General features: G+C 53.6%; 8 protein-coding genes and 2 non-coding genes across 10 annotated transcripts; 5 read left to right on the top strand and 5 right to left on the bottom strand.

Annotated features, from left to right (window-relative positions):
- Nucleotides 1-954: 954 nt before the first annotated feature.
- Nucleotides 955-1,035, bottom strand: J4E87_004583. Its single transcript has one exon. It is a non-coding gene; the product is annotated as a tRNA-Leu (tRNA).
- A 531-nt stretch (nt 1,036-1,566) lies between these two features.
- J4E87_004582 (uncharacterized protein) lies at nt 1,567-3,315 on the bottom strand (the record flags this gene model as incomplete). The annotated part of the gene is made up of 1 exon (XM_049376202.1): nt 1,567-3,315. The coding sequence occupies one exon, from the start codon at nt 3,313-3,315 to the stop codon at nt 1,567-1,569; it is 1,749 nt and encodes a 582-aa protein (XP_049234411.1).
- An 821-nt stretch (nt 3,316-4,136) lies between these two features.
- Nucleotides 4,137-5,379, bottom strand: J4E87_004581 (uncharacterized protein; the record flags this gene model as incomplete). The annotated part of the gene is made up of 2 exons (XM_049376201.1): nt 4,137-4,516; nt 4,569-5,379. 2 exons carry the CDS (start codon nt 5,377-5,379, stop codon nt 4,137-4,139), a joined length of 1,191 nt encoding a protein of 396 aa, XP_049234410.1.
- Nucleotides 5,380-6,546: 1,167 nt separating this feature from the next.
- On the top strand, nt 6,547-8,050 carry J4E87_004580 (uncharacterized protein; the record flags this gene model as incomplete). Its single annotated transcript, XM_049376200.1, has 3 exons — nt 6,547-6,553; nt 6,576-7,446; nt 7,498-8,050. 3 exons carry the CDS (start codon nt 6,547-6,549, stop codon nt 8,048-8,050), a joined length of 1,431 nt encoding a protein of 476 aa, XP_049234409.1.
- Nucleotides 8,051-8,472: 422 nt separating this feature from the next.
- J4E87_004579 lies at nt 8,473-8,564 on the top strand. Its single transcript has one exon. It is a non-coding gene; the product is annotated as a tRNA-Asn (tRNA).
- A 363-nt stretch (nt 8,565-8,927) lies between these two features.
- Nucleotides 8,928-10,235, bottom strand: J4E87_004578 (uncharacterized protein; the record flags this gene model as incomplete). The annotated part of the gene is made up of 3 exons (XM_049376199.1): nt 8,928-8,957; nt 9,007-10,126; nt 10,228-10,235. 3 exons carry the CDS (start codon nt 10,233-10,235, stop codon nt 8,928-8,930), a joined length of 1,158 nt encoding a protein of 385 aa, XP_049234408.1.
- Nucleotides 10,236-10,962: 727 nt separating this feature from the next.
- Nucleotides 10,963-15,647, bottom strand: J4E87_004577 (uncharacterized protein; the record flags this gene model as incomplete). Its single annotated transcript, XM_049376198.1, has 5 exons — nt 10,963-10,977; nt 11,035-12,144; nt 12,195-15,279; nt 15,330-15,513; nt 15,581-15,647. 5 exons carry the CDS (start codon nt 15,645-15,647, stop codon nt 10,963-10,965), a joined length of 4,461 nt encoding a protein of 1,486 aa, XP_049234407.1.
- Nucleotides 15,648-16,907: 1,260 nt separating this feature from the next.
- On the top strand, nt 16,908-18,573 carry J4E87_004576 (uncharacterized protein; the record flags this gene model as incomplete). The annotated part of the gene is made up of 2 exons (XM_049376197.1): nt 16,908-17,119; nt 17,226-18,573. The coding sequence occupies 2 exons, from the start codon at nt 16,908-16,910 to the stop codon at nt 18,571-18,573; spliced, it is 1,560 nt and encodes a 519-aa protein (XP_049234406.1).
- Nucleotides 18,574-19,816: 1,243 nt separating this feature from the next.
- J4E87_004575 (uncharacterized protein) lies at nt 19,817-21,346 on the top strand (the record flags this gene model as incomplete). Its single annotated transcript, XM_049376196.1, has 2 exons — nt 19,817-20,107; nt 20,165-21,346. The coding sequence occupies 2 exons, from the start codon at nt 19,817-19,819 to the stop codon at nt 21,344-21,346; spliced, it is 1,473 nt and encodes a 490-aa protein (XP_049234405.1).
- A 522-nt stretch (nt 21,347-21,868) lies between these two features.
- On the top strand, nt 21,869-22,467 carry J4E87_004574 (uncharacterized protein; the record flags this gene model as incomplete). The annotated part of the gene is made up of 2 exons (XM_049376195.1): nt 21,869-21,976; nt 22,027-22,467. 2 exons carry the CDS (start codon nt 21,869-21,871, stop codon nt 22,465-22,467), a joined length of 549 nt encoding a protein of 182 aa, XP_049234404.1.
- Between the last annotated feature and the right edge of the window lie 1,429 nt (nt 22,468-23,896).

Genomic DNA, 23,896 nt, shown 5'->3' with positions numbered 1-23,896 from the left:
TGGAGAACGTTGGTTTCGGCGAGGGAGTAGCTGGCTGTGCTGATCGGGAGGTCGTTCGATGATGTCTGGGACGAATCGGAGAAGGATGTAGACGAGGCTGGCGACGAAAGCAGGCGAACGACATTTTGATTCTCGGGCTCGTAGACCGGTTGATTTGCTTCTGCGACATGTCAGTGTGAGGTCTTTGAGGGGAAAGTATCTCTCGGTCATACCTTGTGCAGTTGGCGATCTCGCATTGCTAGCGATTGAGCTGGTCGCAAACGCGAATTGAAGCAGTAGAAGCGATAAACATAGTCGCAAAAGCGACGCGACACGCAGCGACCCCATTGCGAAGCCTAGGAAGCCCTGGTGCTCAGCTGGGTGTTGCGCTGAATGACCTCGGGAGGACCTGGTGCTATGCGACGCGTAAGCAGTTCATGGAGCAGCTCTGCGCGCGAGCTACTGTTAGAAATAATGCGGTATGCATATAGGATCGATAAGCAAGACCATTCAAGGCTTCTTATCGGCTGCTGTGACGGTCATACTAGAGGAGGCATGTGCCGCAAGTGCATGAGGCGCATACGATCCTGGCCAAGTCCACCTTCCCGTACCGGCTTGGGTAGCTGCTCTTGCCTGAGAGATCCGTCCCAGGGCCTGTAGCAGCGGATGGCAGATAAATTGGCGCGAGGCGTAGTTGCGACATGACCACAATGGTTAAGAAGACGAAGACACGACTACATTGGTGCTTCCCCAGGCGCAACGCGTGATAGAGAGATGAGATGACGCCAAGCCTGAACCCTGGGATCATGAAATCGCGTGTCTGCCCCGCTCCCGCTCTCGCGTGGTTTGCACGCACGGACCGCATCTAGCCCACCAGAGTAGCAAAATGGTACAGCATCGCCCAGCCGCTATTACATGTGCAAAAAAGGTGTTGAGCGCAGCAGTTCCACTGAACCACACATGCAAAAACAATGTTGAACAGAGTGGGATTCGAACCCACGCAGATTTCTCTACTAGCACCTGAAGCTAGCGCCTTAACCGCTCGGCCATCTGTCCATTGATGAAGGTTTTGAGTTGCTAGATCAATATATACTGGGTACCGCACAGTCTGGTAGGCCAAACGCAAAGTTCAAAGGATTTTGGTGGGTATGGACGGCCATGGCTGGGCAGCCGGACCAAATGACTGGCTTTTTCAAGCGGGGCAAGGGAACTAATCAGTTAAAGAGAAGCGCTACGCCGGGAAGACCGAAATATCTGTAATAGGTAAGATCTACTTATTCTGGGACAACATTGACTTCAAAGGTCTTCCCTACATACAACATCTGTCATTCGATAAGACAGTAGGAACCTCTGAATACATCACTCGTTCGTTCGCTATGCAACCTTGGTCTCAAACTTGGTCTTCGTAATCCAGCCCACTGAGCGCGCAAATCGATAGTGTGGCGATCCTGCACAGAAAGGGAACCACTCCATCTAGTTCGGGACAGCAAACACTTGGTTATTATCCGGTCGTGGAAGCAGTCTATTCGTGTAATGGAGAATTAGTGAATGCTAATGCTCTGACAAGCTGCGAGTATGGGCTTCATCTCATGCCCATTTAACAAGTCCATCGATGTGTACCTCCAATGCGATGCTATCTCCGCACAGCCCTGCCTTGATACCAACGTTGATGGCCAGCCCACTATCACGCACCAAGAACATATCATTTCGCGCGTCATTTCCTCGCAATGGGTCGTACACCTCGTCTGGTATCCTTCTCTTCACCGCTTGCGGCCAGGTACCACTGGCCTGGCCATCTTGCGAAGGGTCAAAGTCCGAAATAGCTTTACACCAGTAGTGACAAGTGGACCGGTTGAAACCGAATGCGACCGGGAAGCTTAGAGAATGCGCATACGCTGCTGATTGGACCCGGAGCAGAACAGCCCCCCAGAACTCGGTGACTGGATTATCTGGTATTCGTAGCTCGTGGGTGGTTTCGTCCCAGGAATTACGAGGCGTGACACTTATTATGCGAACTGTTGGCGTAGTGTGGCTAGAAACTCGTCGTCGTATGTGAAAGCTTTTGAACTCGGTAGTCGTGAAATCAGGTGGTATGGACAGCTTCTGCCGTACATAAATGGTATGAAGCTTCCCAGTAGGCCAATCGTCGATGAAAGCCAGAGAGCCAGCATCAACACGCGCGTATTGTGTTCCACCATCCAGGCACTTCAATGTGATGGCCAAGCGTTGGTTGAGCTGGTTGCTCGACCGTATCATGGCTAAGACCCGGCTTTTGTCTTTGGGGTCAGGTAAGAACTCGAGCTGCACACGCAGACCGATAGGGGTAAGGCCGATGGGGAAAGTGGAAATGACATTCTCGCGCTCGATAGAACCGCAGTGTTGAAACTCTTCAGGATGGCGCGCAAGCAAACCCCGATACGTTGATCGCTCCGATGAAGTCGCGCACCAAGAGAATAAGGAGTAGTCGTCAGTAGTCCTTAGGATCTCTTCTTGTAAGCGAATAAAAGCCTTCGCACCTTCTCCATAAAGTAAGGGCATGTGAATGTCGAAGAGGCCGAGCAAGCAGTAGGCAACATCTTCGACACGAGTACTTTGCCGATGTGCTGCCCAAGACATCCTCTCCGCAACGGAGAACTCACTAACAGTACCTCTGTCGTCGAGTACCCGAACTGGTATACCCGTGGCGTCAGATAGCTCCTCCAGAAACTCTACCTTCTCGCCCATCAAGGTCCAGTCCTGGAAGTAGAAGCGACATAGAACCGGTGCAATCAGTTCTTGTAGGGTCCAACCGCGACGCGTCCACCGAGAAGACTTCAGTGAATCTCTTGCAATTTCGGAAGCGGTTGTGTACCCGTTTGGACGTGGTTTGGGAATGTCGCCCAGATAGACGATGCAGACCTCCGCATCTCGGTACCAGCGATACATGGAGTTGATGGCTTCTTGTAGCTCCGCACTTGATGTCTTATCAATACAGCACGTGTCAACCCAAAGATAGTGACAGCCTTGGCCTTGTGCCTGCTCAGCTGCGTTCACAATCTTGCTGTAGCCGACGCGCGTCATGAGGTCTTTCTCCGATAAACCTTCCAAAGGCATCTCGGAACTGCCTCGAATCATCATCTCCAACGCCAGCATCAGTGTAGTTCGCGCATCCTGACTGCCTGTTGACGCCGACGCTAAGTTGGTAGAAGCGGATAATGCTCGAGCTCTGCTAATCCAGACGTATTCCTGGTAGTTGACCTCATCTCCACCCCAGGTATGAGAAAGGATGGCATATTTAGGGACAGAGTCATCATTGAACCATCTGAGCTCGAGTGTTCTGACATCGATGAGTCGCATAACAGACGCTGAGCGACGTGTCGGCGTGGGTGATCATCGGCGTAGAGAGACCAAGCGGGGTGCCTGCCCCCGATGAGCCGAATCGTTTTGGGCTTTGCGCTAGACCCAATGGGCTGCCCCATACGAAGCTGCTCGTAACCTTAGACTCCTAGAGCGTTTCCTTGCGATGAAAGCCGGTACCATCATAGATTTGAACATGTACGACGCTCGAAGAACGATGCTTCCATAGCCGGAAATTGTAGCTAGGAATGTGTATCCTTATCGCGAGACTACGGTACGGCATCGGGGTTAACAGCGATTGGTGCATGTTAAAGTACGGAGTCCGACGATAGTCCTTGTCACTGCAGCCCTTGACATGGCGTCACGTATATTGGATAGCTGTCGTGACACCTTGCCGATGCTTGCACCAAATTACCATGACACCCTGACCCCAGCGCGAACACAAAGTCTGTCATCACAACAATGAATGCGAGCGGAAGGTCTGCAGCGAGTGTATTAGTTGCTAAGAGAAGGTGCTGGAGAAAGTAAAAAGTGGCTAAGGATACAGATAAGGTAACACGCGGCAGCCGTACATAGGAGATCCACCAACTGCGATCCATATTATCTCCTATCATGTCCCCGGTGTCACAAATGTTGGGACGCGCATAGTCCCCGGGTATGTTGCCGATTTCATGAGCACCAGACGCGACGTAGCTGCGCCAATTCCGTTTACTCATGCCGCTCCATAACAACCCCCATGCACACCCAGTACTCTCCATCAAGGATGATCTCCGAGGCGCTGCAAAGGAGTCGATACATGCCAGATGTGCAGCTGCGCGCTATCAGACTCGGTCCGCGGCGTCTTCGTGCGAGAAACCGAATTTGCGGTCTACCCGGATGCAGTTGTCCTCGACGCTCGTGCGGTGGTCACGGTATGTGGGAGCAGTGGCAGAGCTCATATGATCTTTGTTCATGGTATCCGACCACGAGCTCATCTGAGAACTATTTCCACAGGCGGTGGAACTGTCCGTCAAAGTAGACGTTGCGGGCTTGCCATGGAGCTTGTTCTTGGTGGATCGTAGGCCTCTGGGAGAAGCGTTTTGATCGTGGGCAACACCCGCCCACATAGCCGAGAGGGGAAGGAAGATGCAGACGATTGTGAGAACGTGGGAGACAATCTCAGGGGGGATGCTCTCAACGAATTGGAGAGATGTGAAAATAGCTACACGCACGTTAGTAAATGTCAGTGTTTAGCGTGGCAAAGAGAGACGAACCTGGTATTGACATTGTCTGACAACCCATGATGAAGACGATCTGCATCGGTCCAAATCTAGGCATGTTGAGACGGCGCCTCTGAAGGATGGCATGTCCCAATTTCCAGGTGAACACGCAACTGAATAACCAGATGGATATAGTTTGCATGATGTAGGTCATCCCGTTCAGTGCGTCCAGAGAATCGGGATCCACATTGTCCAATGCGTATTTGGTATTCAGGTAGACGAAAGCGAACTTGACTCCAAAAGCAGCGCAGGCCACTGTGGTGGTTGCACCCATGATGATGGTGCGATGTAGAGGTGGTGTAGTGACGCATACGATCCAGACTTGGAGACTGAGTGAAGCGTAGACTAGGATAGCGACGATAAGACTGAAAACGTTGATTAAGACGTAGATAGCCCAGTCCGCATTAGTCGGAGGTGGTGAATATGGGGTGACATCGCTGTACGGGTCGTTCCAGGTGCTGCTAAGATACATGGCGAGAAGCAGGCAGCGGATGGTGTTGGTGAAGAGGGAAGCGGTGTTAAGGTAGAAGATGAAGGACTTCCGCTTCTCAGCCTTGGTCAAGAGGACGAGAACAACCAGAAGCATGATCGATACACCAAGACCTACCCCGTTACTGGTAGCAAGGCGGGCGGTGTTCACGCTCCAATAGTTGACATCCGCCATGTTGACTGTGGTGACTGCCCATTTGGATTCGTCGCCCATCACAACCGGCACGATGAGGGTGAAGTTTTGGGTCCATGGCTCGAAGCCGGGCGGAACCTGGAAGTTGGACGGAAGGTCAACGGCGTGGAAGTCGTCAGCCATAACGGCTCCTACTGCTAGCAGTCTTTGGAGGTTATAGAGGTAGTGCTGTTTGGCCGCAGGTCCAGGGGAGGAACAGAGTCTGACGGAGTTGGGTCTGGAGGTGACAATTTGGAAGAAAGATAGAAAGTACTAGAGGTTGAAGAAGGAATGAAGGAGTCCTGCAGCGACGAGAGTCGAAGCTGTATCGTTTATATCAGAGTTATATAATAGCTAGATGGCAAGGTTGGTTCTGTGCTGCAGATTGGTGGCATGCAGGGTCATCGAGAAAGTGACGGGGAGTGATGGCTTTCGGATCCCGAGCGGATAATAGCAGCGGCAGCATGCGATTGTCTCGATATCCCCACTCACAACTATAGCTAGCCAAAGCGAAGGCGAAGATGAGGTCTTAGAGTTACTTGAAGCCCTTACTATTGTTCCGTGGTCCCTTCACCTGCATGCGTCCGGATACTCGCCTCGGTCTGTAAACGCTTGACCAATGCTCGCCGCTGGTGCTCTTCTCCTGTCTTACAGTGAGTCGCAGAGTCGCTCACAGTGAGTTGGATAATTGCTAGATGCGCTGTTTGCAGTGTGCGATGGTTGTGATGAGATAGCGCGAATTCCTTACTATTGTTCTCCATCGTCGACTGTCTGAGCTTTGAGACTGTTGGGCGGCGGTGTTCGTGAGAACTGGGACCAACGGCAGTTGAGATGCACAGCAACCAAATTAAGTACACGAGTTACCGTTGTGCAGGTATCGTCCTTCGAATCCAGATCCTTGCTGTAACTAGAGGAGGTAGCGGCGTACGGCTGGCAGGCACAAAGGGAAGGTCAGCGTGAGCGTGAGTGGCGAATCAGCAGATGGCCCCACTTATTATGCGCGTCACCGCTAGCCCAGCTGCGCCTTCCGCAAACGTGACCACGCGTTAAATCCAACATTCGCGATCAAGCAACCGCCACGACGCGTCAACCGGCCCAGGATGTGGACATTGATCTCGTCACATACCACGGGAGCGCCGGGCTCCTCGGAGTATGCCCTGCCAGAAACAGGCACAGTACACATCGTCAACAAAGTCCATCCTGGCGTGGTTCGCATTATAGCAGTGCCCGCAGTCGTACCTGAGCTCGGTCGCATCGGTAGGTCCGCCGAAGAGGCTTGAGACATCCACTGACTATGGTAGATTCTGGGCCATGTGGGGTCAAACTGGAAGCCATCACAGCCTCATTAAGCATCTTGCCTGGCCAAGCACACGCCAACAGTCTATCATCGGCTGCTAGATACGAGTTGCAACCACAGAGCGACGGACGCTCAGAAACAATATTCTTGCGTCATGGCGATCAGATTCATGTTCCAAATGCGGAATCTTACCTGACTTGTCAGTGGACAGACTCGGAGGTCCAGGTCAACTCATCGGCTGCTGACGCTATGAGAATCGCGGTGACACCTGAAGAAGCCCAGAGCGAGGGCGATGATACAAAAGATCCCGCTGTCAATGTAGCAAAGTCACAACCTCGCGCAACCCCTCAGCTTTCGAATCAACGATCGACTACTGTGATCCAGGAGACCCCAACCGCTGCCCGTACAGGAAATGTTGCAGATTCCTACGAAGCAGACGTTCAGGAAGCAGAGGCTTTCTCGACCGCCCGTACTGGCGAGTCACAGGATCAGATGCAACCAAAGCTGCCTCTGAACGCTAAAACATCCTCACCGCGAGTACACATACCATCGAGATCAGCTAAGAAGCGAACACGGTCCCTAGCCAATGAGGCGGAGGCAGATGCATCCAAGTCTGACAACGAGGCATTTGCAGGGCCTAGCAAGCGCGCCAAAACAAGCGATAGCGACACAGAAGACAGTCGTCTGAGTAACGTCGACGTTGCTCAGCCCGAATTGTCCGCCCCACCACGATCGCAGAGGGGTTCGCAACGATCCATATCTACTTCAACAGTTAAAGAGGACTACGATGGCCCAGCTTCCCGTGTAGCCTGCAGCAACTCCACCATTACGAAAGCAAGTGCGGCTGTCAAGTTCCTGAAGAAACAAGGTGGAGCGTTTGTAGAGAATCTGGCTGATGACTTCAATGTACTATGGTAAGTACTGCACCGTCTTTGCTGTTATGTCACCATGCTAACCGATCAAAGCGTACGAGATGGTGATCTCCAAAAGACAACAAAAGTACTTTACGCAATCGCGCGCGGCATTCCTATCGTTACAGACCAATGGCTATTGGAATCTGCATCAGCTAAGCGCCTGCTTGCCGTTTCCGCTTTCAAGCCAACCATACCTAAGCAAGAAGAGGAGTGGAAAATCAAGCTTGACGACATCCTCGAAAAGCCGCAAACTCCGTTCGCCGACTTCGCTGTTCACTTTACGAAAAGCCTCAAGACGAGATACGCATCTTTCTCTGACATTGAAGCGGTCTGCAAAGCCGCGGGCGCGACGAGCGTGACGACTGGTGTGACGAGGTTCAAGAAGACAGCAGATACCATCGTCCTCGCTGGAGATGGAGACGATGCGGAGGCACAAAAGCTGATAAAGGAAGGAGTAACATGCTACACGAAGGACTTCTTCACGTACAGTATCCTGCGGGGTGTTGTCGACCTCGAGAGCGACGAATTCAAGATCGAAGGAACCGCCGCGGGCGAGACACCTTCAAAAGAGCAGAAGAAGAAGCGAGGCCGGAAGAGTAACTAGGCACGTACCGAGTAGGCAGTGGCCAAGGACGGGCCTGGAATCATGATTTTCCTAAACTACATGTTTTACTGCATAGCGCGCGGAGCAGGTGCTTCTTTGGACTCATGCCAGGCGACGTGTACGGCGGCAATTCGTTCATATCACATTATACCCACTTCCATCATCGTAACAGAGCAACTCAGTAGCAATACTATCAACCAAATTACAATACAACGCTTATCACAGCATCACTGCCGTCGTATGCTCCGGTAAGCGAGCAAGACCCACATCATCCCCCACTATAACATACATATGCCCGATGCTGCCGATATTTGCTCGCTCCAAGTGCCTCAAGCATGTAAGATGTGAAGTTTGCCAGGCAATTAGTAGGATGCAATTTTCAAAACCCTCCATCAAAGAAGTGCAACCGCGCATTTCGATAATCCTCTGTGGCGCAATTGGCTAGCGCGTCTGACTGTTACTACATAAGTAGCTAGTTATCAGGAGGTTGGAAGTTCGAGCCTTCCCGGAGGAGGATTACTTTTTGCTGGTCAGTAGTCCCCGAGAGATGTTGTGCGCTTGGGGACAGAATGGGGGTTGGACTTTTTTTTTGGGCTGAAGATGTGTGTGGCTGCGATGCTAGTGTGTAGCGGGGAAACGCGAAGCATGGGGAACATCGTCACAACAACGCGACGCGCAATTGTTTTTACTCAATAGATGTCCATTACACTAGCTATCTGGAGTTGCACAGAAATATGCAGTCACAGTTTCATCAACGCAGGTGCAGTAAGACCCATCAGTCATCAGTCTGAGACAAGTTATACTGCTCAAGTTCATCGATTGCCAGACACTATACGCATCTCCGATGTAATCCCAACTAGATCTTGACTGGGTTTAACTATGCCCTTCCAACCTTGAAGCTCAATATCTGTGTCTCGTTAGCGACTCGTCTAATTTCATGTTCATGGCATACTCACATCATTCTTTCCCACGGCAACAACATCATCTTCCGCCACTCTCCTTCCACCCTCCGTCTCGACATACGCCATTGGCGCGTCACCCATGACCTTCCTATACACATCACCGACTGTGCTACCCTTCTTAACAAGCACGCAATCTCTAAAAACAGCGGTCGAGCTCGCACTTCCACTGGTATACGCGTGGATGTTGCGGACCGGGAAGACTGGAACCAGACCGAGCAGTTCTGCCGCTCGCGACAGGACTTGTACCACACCCGTACTGCCGAATCGGTAGAGAACCATGTCTTTGAGATTTTCGATTCGTGTTGTGAGCTTCTCGTCCAACTCCTTCAGTCCGCCTCCATCGGGGTCGCCCTGCTCGATCAAGTCTTCTCTTGTATCGACAAATTCGCTGCCCTCTGTGTATTTGATGAAGCCCTGTTTCGCTAGTTTCCGCAGAAAGACTTCAGATATCGCGCTGCAAAGCACTATGCTCTTGGCATCCACCTGTTTCGCAATCTTCGCAATGTTCTTGTCCGCGTCGGGATGATCGATCTTGTTGAGGGCGATGACGGTAGGGAACTTCTCGTCGGTGAAGGCGTTTACGACTCGTTCGATGGTCTCGTTTGACCAGTCTTGTAGTGGTTCCTTGAGGGCAAGGCGATCGAGACAGCGCGCGACGACGCTGGACGTGGATCCGTAACCTGAGAACTGGTTTTGTAGTGTTTCGACTGCCGTGGCTTTGATAGCGACATGCCTCCTCTTGATGCTACCCCATTTCTCCATCAGGTTGCCTTGTATCCATCGCACAATCTCGCTCCTCAGCCAAACGATGTCTTGACTTGGGTCGTAGCCTCTTGTCGCCTTGCCCTCCGCGTCGGTCGTCCCACTCACGTCCACCACGTGTACAAGCGCATCTGCATGTCGCAAGTCGTCCAAAAACCTGTTTCCTAGGCCTTTTCCCATGTGTGCGCCGGGCACGAGACCGGCGACATCGAGCAGTTCTATGGGGACCGATCGCCGTCCTTCGACGCAGCCGCCGTAGTTGGGTTTGCAGCGATCAGCGAGACCGAGGCGCGCGCAGGGGCATTCGATCTGGAGGTAACCGATGGCGCGCTGGGGATCGATGGTAGTGAATCTGGTTGTAGTATTAGGAGCTGATGAGACGAAGACTCGAGCGCGGTGTGCGCTGCGCAGTCGCATTCATGGATCGGAGAGGGATGACTTACGGGAAGTTACCTACTCATAATCAGCCTACATAGCTCCCAGCGTATTCAAAGATGTACGGACCGACTTTGGAGGTAGCGTCTGTCAAGCTGCCATGAAATCCATCTTAGAAAGATCCGCGAAAGAGGGGTGGAGGGGCATTGCGCACCTGTTCAGTGTAGTCGACTTGCCGGACGAAGGCTTGCCGACGAGGCCGATTAGCGGGTCGCGAGGCATGTCTAAGGAATGTACAGAAGGAAGAACGGGGGTATCAAAGAAGGGTAGTCGAGTGCTGATGGTTGCAGTGAGAAAGCCAACATTGACAAATTCGCGATCGCCCTTATCGATAACGCACTGACATCACTTAAGGCTACAGCTCGCCATCACTCATGCATTCAGGCAGATAGGCAATGCTTATACTCGACTCCATACGACCCAGCACCCCTCACATTACGATATCTAGAAGATGTCTATCTTGCTACAACGCCCTAGAATGCTGTTCATATCAAGATTCAATATCCTCCCTCCTATCCAATAAACCAATCAATACACCTTGTTGAAAATATGCTCCAAAGAGAGACTTTTTCGGGGGTATAACGTCGCTGAATGGGAAAACATAAACATTCGCAACCACATCTGCACAAAAGTCCGGATCAGCCCCAACCCCGAAGCCGCCAGCGGGGTAGACCCCATATTAGATAGTAGAAACCTCATGAGATGCCCAGTAATCGTTAATCTATATTGAGAATATCTCTCGGTTTCGTAAGGTTATGTGTGCGTTTTCTGAAGCCTTGTTAGCGTCTCATCGATATCAAGCTGGCCACAATGCTCTGGACTTACGAGACTGGCAATAGCCGCCGCCGAAGCGAGGTCTGGTTTGCCCGACACACTGCGCTGTGCTGCGCGCGGCAATCCACTTCCACCTGCGCCATTAAGTGGCGCTCCGTTTGCTGCACGCTTAGTACCTGCTGTTCCAGGTGCAAGTCCTTGCACGGTGGAGTGGCGTCGAGGGGGAGCAGAAGTTTTCACAGGTGAGTTGCTGTTCGACACCTGACGTTGTCCGCTGGCTGCGGTCCCGTTTCTGAAGCTAGACACGGGGGGTTCGGGAAGAGGTCGGACGCGTGGCTGTGCCGACTGTGGGGGCGGCATTCGCTTCGCAGGTGAAGACGTGCCGGACGGGGCGTTGAATGGTCGTCGTTGTTGATTGGTTTTGCGTACGCCAGTGATGAACTCATGCTGCATCGCTTCATCGGGCTTCATTCGACGTTCGGGGTCCCAACGCAGACAGCGCGTGATGAAGTCAAGGAAGGCCTCATCGTCGCACTTCAGGGCTTGTTGCAGTGTCTTCGAACTGGGTCGTCGCCTGCGGCCCTTTGAGGAAACAGTGACTCTGGGCTTGCCAAGGGAGTCAAAGAATAGCTTCTTCCTGCTGCTCTTCTCGATGAGGTGCTTCTCTGGAGGTCCGAATATCTCCATGATGCAAGCAAGCTGCTCCTGTTCGTTCTCTCCAGGGAATATGGGGTAACCGGTGAGCAGCTCGGCAAGGATGCAACCCAAACTCCACATGTCTATCGGCAGACCGTAGCTCATGCCGAGGATGACCTCCGGCGATCGGTAGAATCGCGACTGAATGTATGTATAGACCTTCTCGGTTTCGAAGCAACTGGATCCGAAATCGATGACCTTGATTTCCGAGTGAAGCGGATGCGCAAGCAAAATGTTCTCCGGCTTCAAGTCACAATGGATAACTTTCTGGGTCTTCAAGAGGGTCAACGAAGCCAGCATCTGTTTGCAGAATCGACGGATTAGGCGTAGGGAGAAGCCCTTGAACTCGTGTGCCTTGATGAACTCGTACAGATTCATGCCAAGAAGCTCGGTCGAGATGCAAAGATGGCCACGGAAGTAGAAGCTCTGGGTGAAGTTGATCATGCTGTGCTTGTTATCGGGGTCCTGGATATCGTTAGCAAGCTTACTCTGTACACTGAATGCATCTTTCTTACCCATTCGCGTAGCTTCTGGAGAATGTTGACTTCGACCAGAGCTTGCTGATGGAACCGTTTCTTGTTACGAATGATCTTGATCGCTTCGAGCCCTCCCGTCTTGTGGTCTACGCAACGCACAACCTGTCCGAAGCTGCCCTTGCCAAGAACATCAACAACTTCGTATCTATATGCGAGATGGTCTCCCAAGACGATGTTGTAATCGCCGCGTTCGTCGTCATAGCCAAAGTTTGCGGTCTGCGCATTAAGATCGCCAACGTGCTTCTTGGCGTTCTTCGTTCCACAGAAGTAGACCTCCTTGTAATCGATGATCTCGCCTCTTTCGAATATGTTCAAATTGGCCATGCGCACAGCATCACTTGGACTGACACGCTCCTTGGCTGTGGCGCGCTTACGGAGCTCGTCGACATCGCGCGCCGCATGTTCAAAGTCTTTCCGCTTCGAAGCAAGCTTCTTCATTTCTTCGTCGGCCAACATGTCATCTCTATCGAGGTTCGAATCGAGATTACGAGCTTTGAGCATATTCGACGAGCTCTTTGTACCCAGCATCCGCTGCATCGGTGTCAAGATCGACGTTGACTTCTGTGTCGCCTGGCTATTAGCCTGGTCTGTGTGGCCCGATACCGCACGTGTTCCAGCATTCCCTACGGGCTTACGAGCACTTAATTTCTCAACCTCTGTATCGCTTGCAACTGCTGTTGCAGAGGGTTTGCGGCGCCCGAAATCAAGGGATGGTCGACTCCCACTCTTGGCGGGACTTGGGCTTGTGCCAATAGCACCGCTCCAAGTAGCAGACGCAGGTAGCCGCGGTGGAGGCATTTCGCTGTGCTTGGGAGGCTGGGGTTGCTGTCTTGGTTCACCACCCTGAGGGCCCGGTTTTCGGACCTGCAGATTTTGCGATTGATGTGTTGCAGCTTTAGATGAAGCTCTTCTCCAGCCACTGAGGCTGAGCTTTCGCCGCAAAGATGAGCCAGAAGAAGGCGTTTCAGGTTCGGTTGACGTGGACGTCTGTATTGAATCTGACGTGTTCTTCTTCTGTAATGGCCGCGGGCCAGCAACCATACTCTGCATCTCCACATCCCTGGCAGAGGATTTGTATTCGCCGCTAGGTCGTGGCTGCAAGCGGGCGAACTCCCCGCTACCCTTTGGCAACGAATTCGATGAGAAAGGCGTGGTGGCTTGACGTGTTGGGTTCAAGGTCGGAACGGGAATCGAACCAATGTTTGGGTGGGTATCAAGCGAGGAGTCTGCAGCACGCAGGTTAAAGGCCGAGCTACTGCTACGCAAGTGTTTATGGTATTCGTCGTGATGGTTGTTCCTTGCGAAGAAGTTCGCCTTGGAGGCTGTCATGGGCGTACTAGGCGTTTTGTTGGCAGCACGTTTAGGTGGTGGCGTTACATTACGCTCGTCCACTTCACCAGAGGGTGCAGGGAAAGACGATATCCGATTGTTGAATGGTGTGCCGAGCGGCAGCAGATTCAGCGGCGGCAGTCTGATTGGCTGTAGGTTCTTCTTGCTGGACTGCTGTACCGTGGGCGTTCTCTCACCTTCGGTACCAGCTCCAACAGTTAGTCCCCGTCGATGTCTGATGGACCCTGTGCTCCTGTTCATAAGACCGCCTTCCAGGGTCTCGTTCTGCCGAGGCTCGGCTCGTTGCGTGTCGGGTGTTGACACTGGTTCTTGAGGTGCTTGAGGAGGCGCGCTCATCTTTGAATTTGGTGTTGTGAATGCAAAGCTGCTGCGCTCGGGGTCCTTGGGAGATTCAAACGCTTTTGGTATGGCAGGTACAGGGGGCACCTCTTCTTGCTCCCCACCAGCTGAGCTTTGCACGTTTCGCGGCTTTGGCGCAGGCAAACGAGAGCTCGTCGGAGCAGTATTGGTGCGCAAGGGTATTGATGAAGGACCAACCTTCAATGAGTTCAAGCTTGAGTTGGACGAGAGCGATATACCAGAAGCATAGGACTTGCGCTTCTGCTCGGGCGTCGCGCGCGCCGAAGATGGTGTCATGCTGCCTCCCACAGCCAAGGCTGGGGACTGGCTGAAGGCTCGCTCGTCGAATGTCTGATCGCCCTGGGGAGTGGGAGGACCCACTGGGCCGCCTGGCGGATGATTTGGGTTCATGGACAGTCTTCTGAGCCGCCGAGCGTCTGTGGGGCTGATGGTTCGCGCGCCAAGCCCAGAGATGTGAGGAGCCGTCGACTGCCGTTTGCTCGAGGAGGACGAAGGTGTGTACGATCTTTGCGCAGCGGGAGACCTGCCAGGGGAGGGCATTGAACTTGGATCGGGGGTCATGGATGAGACAGTCAGGTGGCCCGGTTGCTGTCTCGAAGGCGGTTGTAAGGACTTTGCTTTGGCGTTGCGTGCGGCAGTTGGGAGCCTGGGTACTCCAGTGGTAGGAGCTGTGTTGATGTTTGCAGACAGTGTCTCTCGCCTGTTTCCCTTGTTCAGTGACGGCGCACGGCCGAGCTGGGGCATTGTGTTGTCGTTGGCGAGTCTGTCCATTTCCTGGCGCTCGAAGCTACTTGAAGGCAGCATTCCAGGGCCAACGCTCTTCCGCGGTGCTCGAGCAGCTGGATTCGGGGGTGCTTGGGCGGGGAATTGACTTTGACGACGTGAACGAATGGCCATGTTGCTCTGCGGCGCTGGCATGTTCGTGTCAGAGCCCGATGCGGTAGAGGCGCCACTTGGCTTCCTCGCGGTGGACTGGCTGAAGCGGCGAACGAAGTCGCTGCTGCGTGTGGGGGGCTTGTCGGTGGGCGTTCCCGTGAATGACGGCATGTTGTTGTTACTGGGCGTGGTCGTGTTGGCAGGCACGTTGGCCTTGAACGTGCCAGGCGCAGGGAAGTCGCTCAGAGCGGGCTCGTACGCGAGGCTGTTGGCGAAGTCGTCGAAGTTGACGGCGGGCAGGAAGTCGTACGAGCCGGTGCTCTCAGTCGGCTCCTCCTTTGCAGGCCCGGGCTGCGGCTGCTTGGTGAAGCTGAAGCGTGGGTTCGAAGGGACGGTACGCGTGGCCGCCGTCTCATTCGCGGGCGTGGGCAGGAAGGAGCGCGTCTCGAGGGAAGCGACGCTGGCGCCGCTTGCCATTCTGCTGCATCACGCGTCAGTGCTGTCGTCGCCAGAGCTGCGGCGTCGTACCTCTGCTTGGTGAAGTCCTGGGGCCGCTCGCGGGGGCCCAACGGCACCTTGGCCCTGCCCCGTCCTGCGGCGTTGTTGTTGATGGAAGGCAGCGGGCGGGCTGCGCTTATGGCATTGGATGCACTCGTCTTGCGCAGGCGGCTGCCCTGGTCGCCCGTCTTCTGGAACTTGCGTACGCGGTCTTCTGCAGCGCGGGTTAGCTATGACACCTCGTCGCGTAATGCGACAGCCACCCTAATGCTTTTTCGTACCTGAGGAGCCGCTAGAGTCCTCCGACATGTTGGACCCTGACCGTTCGGGCACGTTGGTCGTCTCCATGGTCCGAGTTGCAGTTCGCGGCTGCGTCGCCATGGCCAGCTCCACAGCTCGTGATTACGACGCCGGCAATGGACGCTCTGCTGTCACGAGATGCTTCAAAAAGTCTCCCTCTTTCGAAAAGCCGGGATGGTCTCCAAGCGTCGAGCTTGGGCACCGAGGGAGACTATGCCGACATGTCGAATGGGCCCGGCTACAGCGGTGAAAGCGATCGGCGGTCGGTAATGAGTCGAGCGAACGGCTATCGGAAGGATTCAGGCTCAGGCAATGGGCTGCGCAAAAAGCACGGCGCTGGGTTGCGGCAAAGGGGAGGTGCACGATAGTCGACGTTCGTCAAAGTCACAATGAGGGTCGCCCGCAAAAGCCACCAAGGCACTAGGGTTGTCTAGTTGACAAGGACCCACGGCCCCTGTCCATATCTGCCTCTTGCGGCGAATAGGGTATTATCAAAACAACTCTCCTCTCCCAGGAAACGGACGCATCGCCCAACGGCCCTACTGTCTCGCTGTCATCTCAGCGCTGCTGCCACGCTTCTGTCCAGAGTAGCTGTGCACCAGGCAGTACGACCATCACCTGCCAACCATGATTGCACCACCCAAGCTACCCTAGCCCGCCTGCACATGGCACGGCTTTCAGCATGTGCATGCTGAACCCTCAATCGTGCATGCTCTGGAAGCTATCTATGTAGGGGAGGTTACGGCCCCGAAACATGACAGCGGGAACTCCGCACCTCTCCGCAGTCTTGATTCTTCGTCTCACCACTAAATGGTAACGGAGACTTCACAATGTAACAGCGATCTCCAAGAGCTTCTTGGGCCTCCAAGTCCCAAAGGTTGTTTGTCCCTGACCATCCTAATCGCGCGCACGTGCACGGCCACATGTGGGGAAACGCCGGAAGCAACAACGTACCACGGCGCAAGCTCGACGCCACGAGTTCACATGCGCGTGCGTCATCCGTTTGCTGCACCAACACCTGCTTTCGGACCCTCCACGCCAAACTGTGAGGATGCGCTTTTGAGATAACGGAACCGAAAGAGCAGGGACAGGTTACCATCTGGATGTTGTCTAGGCAGTCGCTCGACGTCTACACGGATTAGGAACTCGCGACTCAGCCACATGTGACACACCTACCTCCAAAACCACGCAACACAAGTGTGACTTCCCTAAACACATTCTGAAACCAACACGCCACTTCGGCCTCGATTCACTTTAAACTGGTTGCCTGCCTGACGAGGACAAGACAATCACACTGCAGGTCCCATCATGGGCTCAGACAATTCGGACTCGCTTGTGAACCGCGGCACACCCATTCCGGTAGTCCAAGTACAACATGCATCGAATGATGGCACGCCCACCACGGAGAGGCCTCACTCCCGCCGTCTGTCGGCTAGCAGGCTTAAAGACAAACTGGAGTCGCTGGGTGATAACATAAGCCGCGAGTCGAGTAGTAGGGTGGGAGACAAGATGATGAACATGTAAGTTATCCGAACCCAGATGTTGCTGTACAAGCTGAACATCACGAGCGACCCTCGACTATAAGAGGATTGTGCAATATAAGATGTATTGAGCTGATTTATATAGGCTACTGGCACAAGTTCTGCCCTCTGAAGACCTCTCTGACGGCTCGCCTCCGGATTCAGCCTCGACACCAAGCGGGAACACACCGCAAGTCAAGGACCGGCGCTCTCGAAGCTATGTTGCTCGACCCAACTTCAGCATCCCCACCATGTCGTCCAACTTCCGTCGCTTCAACTCGCGCATCGGCGTTGCTTTCGTTGCTCAAAATCGCCTCATTCGGCTGTTCACCTGGGCTCAGCCTACGCAAACCCTCTCATTTCTCTTCGTCTGGACCTTCGTATGCGTCAATCCGTATCTTGCACCTGTACTCCCGTTGGCATGTGGCATGTTCTTCGTCATGGTTCCTGCATTTCTGACCCGTCATCCGGAGCCCATGACGAATACGGTAGATATCGACGGCGATCTGTGGAGAGGAAGCTTGGGAGGACCACCGTTGGCCGATGCGAAGACAATCAAGCCTGCGCCTGAGTTCAGCAAGGACTTTTTCCGCAACATGCGCGATCTGCAAAACTGCATGGAGGACTTTAGCCGTGGCCACGATGCTGTACTGAGCTTCATCACGCCGCTCACCAACTTCCAGAACGAGAACCTCTCATCTATGCTCTATCTCATCCTGCTCGTTGTATCGGTGCTGCTATTCATATCGGCGCATCTACTACCGTGGCGCGCAATATTCCTCGTCCTTGGATACACTTTGACAGCGTTAGGGCATCCCAACGTTCAAGACCTCCTTACAATGCCCGAGACCGAAAAGTTCATTTCGGACGCAGAACATGAAAGTCGATCGTTCCTCCTGACCATCTCACGCGCAGACATCGAACTGGAGACATCCCAGGAGACGCGTGAGGTAGAAATATTCGAACTTCAACACCGCGCCCTACATGACGAGCATGGCGAGTATGAAGGTTTCATGTTCTCTCCATCGCCTTACTCGCCCTTGTCGCCTTCTAGAATCAGCGGTGACAGACCCCGCGGTACCCCGTTCTTCGAAGATGTACTTCCACCCCGCGGCTGGCGCTGGAGCGACAAGAAGTGGACGCTCGATCTGCTGTCTCGTGAATGGGTTGAGGATCGCTGTGTTACAGGCGTAGAGGTCGAGGTCGAGGGTGAGCGATGGGTGACGGATCTGCACTACGAAGTCCTTGAGAGCGAAGGAGAGAAGGCCAGTGCCGCAAAGGCGAAACTCAAGAAACGGAGCGGGTCAAAGGGAAGCAGCAGGGATATTGCAGATGAAGAAAAGGAGGTCTTGCGCCGGGCGTGGGAGAGCCATGCACCGAGTCGCAAGGGCGAGTGGAGGAGACGGAGGTGGGTGAGGGGTGTTGAAAGGATGCCTTGGAGAGAGGGCCAGTAGTCGTAGAATATCGGAAAGACACGGGCGCAGATGTGGTGTTCATCATCCACCCCGCTGCTGTTCCTTTCAGCTTGCTTCATCGATGTTGCAGCGTTGGTGTTTTCACATCTAAACTACCACCACCGTCGCATTCCACACCAATAAACTTGCCTACACAGCAACACTAATCGTCGCAATCCGGATAACTTCATTGTATGTATGAACAAGCAACTCCACAGCCAACACCCGGTTCCTGATCTGCACTCTTAGCTTGATGCCACTGCAGTAGCGTCGGCGTACTGGAACGGGAATTTTGCGGGGTTGGCGACGGTGCGTGAGGCTGGATTGGCCGCTTGATTCCGTCCTCGAAGATTCGGTTGTCGCGTCGTGATCTCATCACAAGAGGCAAAAACCATCATTCAGCATTCACGTTCTATGGCACCGGCCTCTATTTGCGGGTTTAACCCGTGTTGCTCCCCAACGGCCGATTGCCCGACTTCGGCAGCCAGCCGTTTCATGCAGGGCAGCTACGCTAGTGTGGAGGCACTTAGTAGCCCGTCGGCCAGCCGCGCTACCTCCGCTATAGTAGAATCATGGAATCCATGAGTGAATTGATTGCTAATGTGACCCAAGTGACGCCCACGAAACCGATTGCGCGGAGCACTCGGCTCGCAGATTTCTCTTAGGCAATTACTGAGCACTACGCGTTTCGGCCTGCTTCTTTGACGTTATCCACCAAGGTTCGCAGCCGCGGCCGGAAGGCAGTTATAATGCTCATTGTTCTTTCACGCCACTTCCCTGACCATTTTACTACTGTTCGTGTTGCAGTTGCTTAATCGAGTCAGCTCTTCACCATTCGTCTTTAGCCTACCGTCCTCGTCTCCGCAAAGACCCCTCTAGCACTGCGCTCCCCAAACTCGGAACCAACTCGTTTGGTGCCTGGGTTCCACCTCCGAGACAACTTACCAGACACGCCTAGATTCCGTTCGCCCACACACAAGTACCGCGGATTCAGTTCATTTCTACCCCACCCTCCGCTCGTCGTTCCTTAAAAGATTTGGGAATCCCTTGATCAATTACCCCAGGGGTAATTGTTGGTGGCGACTACCTCCACGGCCGAAGGTCAAGTTGTACTTGCCCACGACTCCGATTCCGTCACGCGACACCTACTCCGACTGCTTCCCACGACCACCGAGCACAACAGAATACCTTGATACCTCTGACAGTCAAATACCCCCAAACTCCATTCCCACCTACCATCGCAATGCTTCCGACTCTGCCTCAGTTGGCCGATTACGGTATCTCACCCCAGAACGGCTTCTTGCCTGATGAGATACCGCTCGATGTCCTGCCGGATCGCTACTACCAACCATGGGAGACGATTGTGCGCAACTTCCAAAGCTTGATCCTTGCAAAGCGGCTACGTGGAATAGTCGACACCTTACCAGTACTTGGAACCGAATTCCTCCTCACAGAAGCTGAATGGCGGAGAGCCTACTCCATCTTGGGGTTCATCGCCCATGCATACATTTGGGGTGGTGACAGACCATCTGATGTAAGCCTTTTAAATTCACATGTTCCAAAGCGATGCATAGCTAACGACTCCATTCAGATTGTGCCACCGTCCATCTCGATACCGTTCATGGAGACATGTAGACACTTGGAGCTCCCACCAGTCGCAACCTTTGCAGCCGTCTGCCTGTGGAACTGGCGGCCTCTATTCGACTGGGAACCTGCAGACACCTTGGACAACCTCGCGACGCAAATGACCTTCACTGGCTCGATGGACGAATCTTGGTTCTACCTAGTGTCTGTAGCGATCGAAGCCAGAGCCGGACCAGTCATTCCGATGATGATTCGTGCTATTGAAGCTGCTAGGGATAACGATAGCAAGACAGTCGTGGACTGCCTTCAGAAATTTGCCGGGAGACTCGATGAGCTAGGCGCCCTGTTGGAGCGCATGTACGAGAGCTGCGATCCACATGTCTTCTACCATCGCATTCGACCCTTTCTGGCTGGAAGTAAGAACATGGCGGACGCTGGTCTTCCAAATGGTGTCATGTTCGATGACGGTACCGGCCAGCAACCATATGTTCAGTTCAGCGGCGGCAGCAACGCGCAAAGCTCCACTATTCAATTTTTCGACATTGTCCTGGGAGTAGAACACAGACCCACCGGCGAGAAGAAGGATGGCACTGGAAAGCCTGCGCCATCTGGACCCTCGCATGGCTTCATCCAGGATATGCGCAACTACATGCCCGGACCCCATCGCAGGTTCTTAGAGCATATGGAGAGCGTCGCAAACATTCGAGAGTACGTCACGTCGAATCGCAGAGATCGGGCTTTGACGACGTCCTACGACGCATGCCTAGCCATGCTGCGGAGTCTGCGCGATAAGCATATCCAGCTTGTATCACGGTACATTATCATCAAATCGCGCGAGACACAGTCGACCGCCCGATCACTGTCACCCAAGCCAGCAAACACACAACGTGTCAACTTGGCTAACACTATGGCTCGCACGGGAAGCAAGAAACTTCGTGGCACAGGAGGCACAGCTTTGATTCCTTTCCTGAAACAAGCACGCGACGAGACTGGCGAGCCTGCAATCGATGCCTGGGCAAAGCGATTGCTCAACAACGGGCCTGCAGAGATTGGAGCGTCCTTTGGCGTCGATGATGGCGTTGCCCGGCTAGGTAAGATATCGGAAGCCTTCAACGGGCAGGTTGAGATTGTCGGTCTTGCGGGAACCTGGAGCGTCGATGATAGCGAGGGAGGTATCTGTCATTGGTGATGGATGAGACCACGATGACTTCAAAAGCATTTTCTCTGGCGTTTGGATTTGAAACGAACATACCCTTCTCGACACGGCAGTGCGAGCGAATAGATATCCATGTTAGCAACTATACTCTCGACTCAAGTTTTTGCAAACTCAGTCGCCATGGATGACTGAGATGATCGGTGTCTGCTCGGTCAAATGTCTGCATTGCATCATAATACAGGTGAGAACGATCAGTTGATCCCCAAAGCGATGTCATCGAGACCCACGAGTCTGTGAAATGAACCACGAGCGTCGCACGTCTCGCATTCTCAATACGCCACCGTCGTCAGATCTCCCGCGCAAAGCCAAGGTGCGCGCGTCGCGAGTGCCCAACGTGGGGCGTGACGTCATACTTCACATGCTCCACTCGAACTTCCAGACAAACAAAGTGATATATAACTTGCTGCCAGCATACCATTTGGCTACCACTACAGCCGAACTTCTACTATACCGAACTACACTACCTTAAGTCTACCGAATACCAACAACACAACCATGTCTTCAAACAAGGACACGACTTCCACCCCTCAGTCCTACCTGGACCAAGCCACCGGCGCAGTACAGAGCGCCATCGGCTCTCTCACAGGCAACACCGCCGATAAGGTCAGTCTCCTTGCTCCCCCTTTCCAATGACCTCAACTAACCCACCCCAGGCCCAAGGCGAAAACCGCAAAGATGCCGCCGCCGCTGAACACGACCTCTCCCACTCCGCCGCCAAAGCCGGTCCCTTCTCCGTAACCCCCTCCGGTGGCGTCGCAAAAGACAACTCGGACCGCACACAAGGCTCCTGGAACCAAAACATGGGTGCCGCGAAGGAAGCGCTCGGCGGCCTCACCGGCGCCGAGGGCCTCAAGCAGCAGGGCATCCAGCAGAACAAGGAGGGCAAGGAGCAAGAAGCTGCGGGCCAGGTCAACGATCTCGGAAAGGGGATTGGTGATAGGCTTGGGGGTGCCGTGGGTGGTGCTGTTGCGGGGCTGACGGGTAATGCGGCGCAGAAGGAGGAGGCGCAAAGGCAGCACGATGAGGGGAAGGCGAGGCAGAGGGGTGTGGAGGCGGATCTGCAGAAGCAGGTTGAGGCTGAGAAGGGGGCTTGAGGGGTGGATTGTTATGATATGAAGGATGGGCTTGGGAGGGAGGTATTGGGCACATATTACGGATTTTGAGATGATACCCGATGAATGATATTTTGTTACCTTGGAGGGCTGAGTGCTTAGCTACACGTTATCGCGTGCACATATCGTGTGTCTGGTTTTGCTGTTTACGCATTCTTAGAATGAATCAGATGGTATTCTGAACGCGGCTATTCGGGGTTTTGCGCAATAACAAAACCTGTGAAGACAGTTGAATGATTTATACGGAAAACATCGTCGGGATAGTTATAGCAAAATCATACAGCGGATCGCATCACTCCATTTAATGGAAGAACTAGACATGTAGCGCTTACACGTAGCGCTATGTCTATGTTCCCTTTTTTGCTTGTATGAGGTGGTATTGCGATCATTGCACCGGGGCAGCTTGGTTGTCGGTTCATATGAGAGTCATTGTCCATTTGCGATGATCAAATGATAGCAGGTCTTCCATGTTCTGTGCTTATTATCTTTCCACCGATGCGCAAATCAATTCCGATCGATTCCGGCCATACACCGGCATCTTCCACAATGCGTGTCCACGCAGGCACATGCCAAGCTGCCCGGCGATCTATCCGTGCAGGACTTTGAGCTACGCCTTGCTAGAGACTTCGACAATGAAAATTGCAGGCGCGTCGCTTGACGCCAATCCACTGAGTGTTCAATAGGCGCAGCCAAGGTGGAACGAAAGCCCCAGTAGTTTGACCTAACCCCCAGGTTTGAGCCACAACTAACTATGAATAGAAGCCTACGCCACATGGTGAGGCTTGACATCATGTTAGCGGCATGATGGCCGGCGGCTGCTGTGACGTGAGGTGGATCGACGGCACAAGCCCATGAAGCTTGCGCAGCTCTTGTGGCTGGTGGGCGATCCAGGCCTTGCCAGCCAAGAGCACCATCTCACCGTCTAGAGACATGTACGTTTGGCAAATGAGGCTCGGAAACACGGCCGCTGCTGAGTCCGGGGTTGACCAAGCAGCAGCACGCAATTTCCCCCAGCCTCAGAACGCGGCATGCGTCACTCGCAGGGCTTGACAGGCAATCTCGCCGTGGAAACTCTGCTTGGAAGTTTGAGCGCGATCTTGTTTTGCTGTCGGGTCACTCGGACACCTATGACGCCACAACGGAAGGTGTGGCGCGTGCGGGTACGCGGCAGCGCCTGCCATCCTTGCTGAATTTCACCGGCTACGTCACTCTTGTGGTCATGAGCTGCCCTCGTCACCTGCCATAAATACTAAGCAAGACTCCCGCTGTTTGTCAAATCATCACACCATCAATCCGCACTCTACCACAAGCACTTCCAACTCTTACACGCAAGAACAACCCAACACTCCAACATGCCTTTCACCGCCAGGTATGTCCGCTCCAGCAGCAATCAGCCTACCTGAAGACGTAG

Source organism: Alternaria ethzedia (genome assembly GCF_023757985.1).
Source record: "Alternaria ethzedia strain BMP 0044 chromosome Unknown scaffold_8, whole genome shotgun sequence".
Lineage (NCBI taxonomy): Eukaryota > Fungi > Ascomycota > Dothideomycetes > Pleosporales > Pleosporaceae > Alternaria > Alternaria ethzedia.
This window is presented reverse-complemented; position numbering and strand designations above follow the sequence as displayed.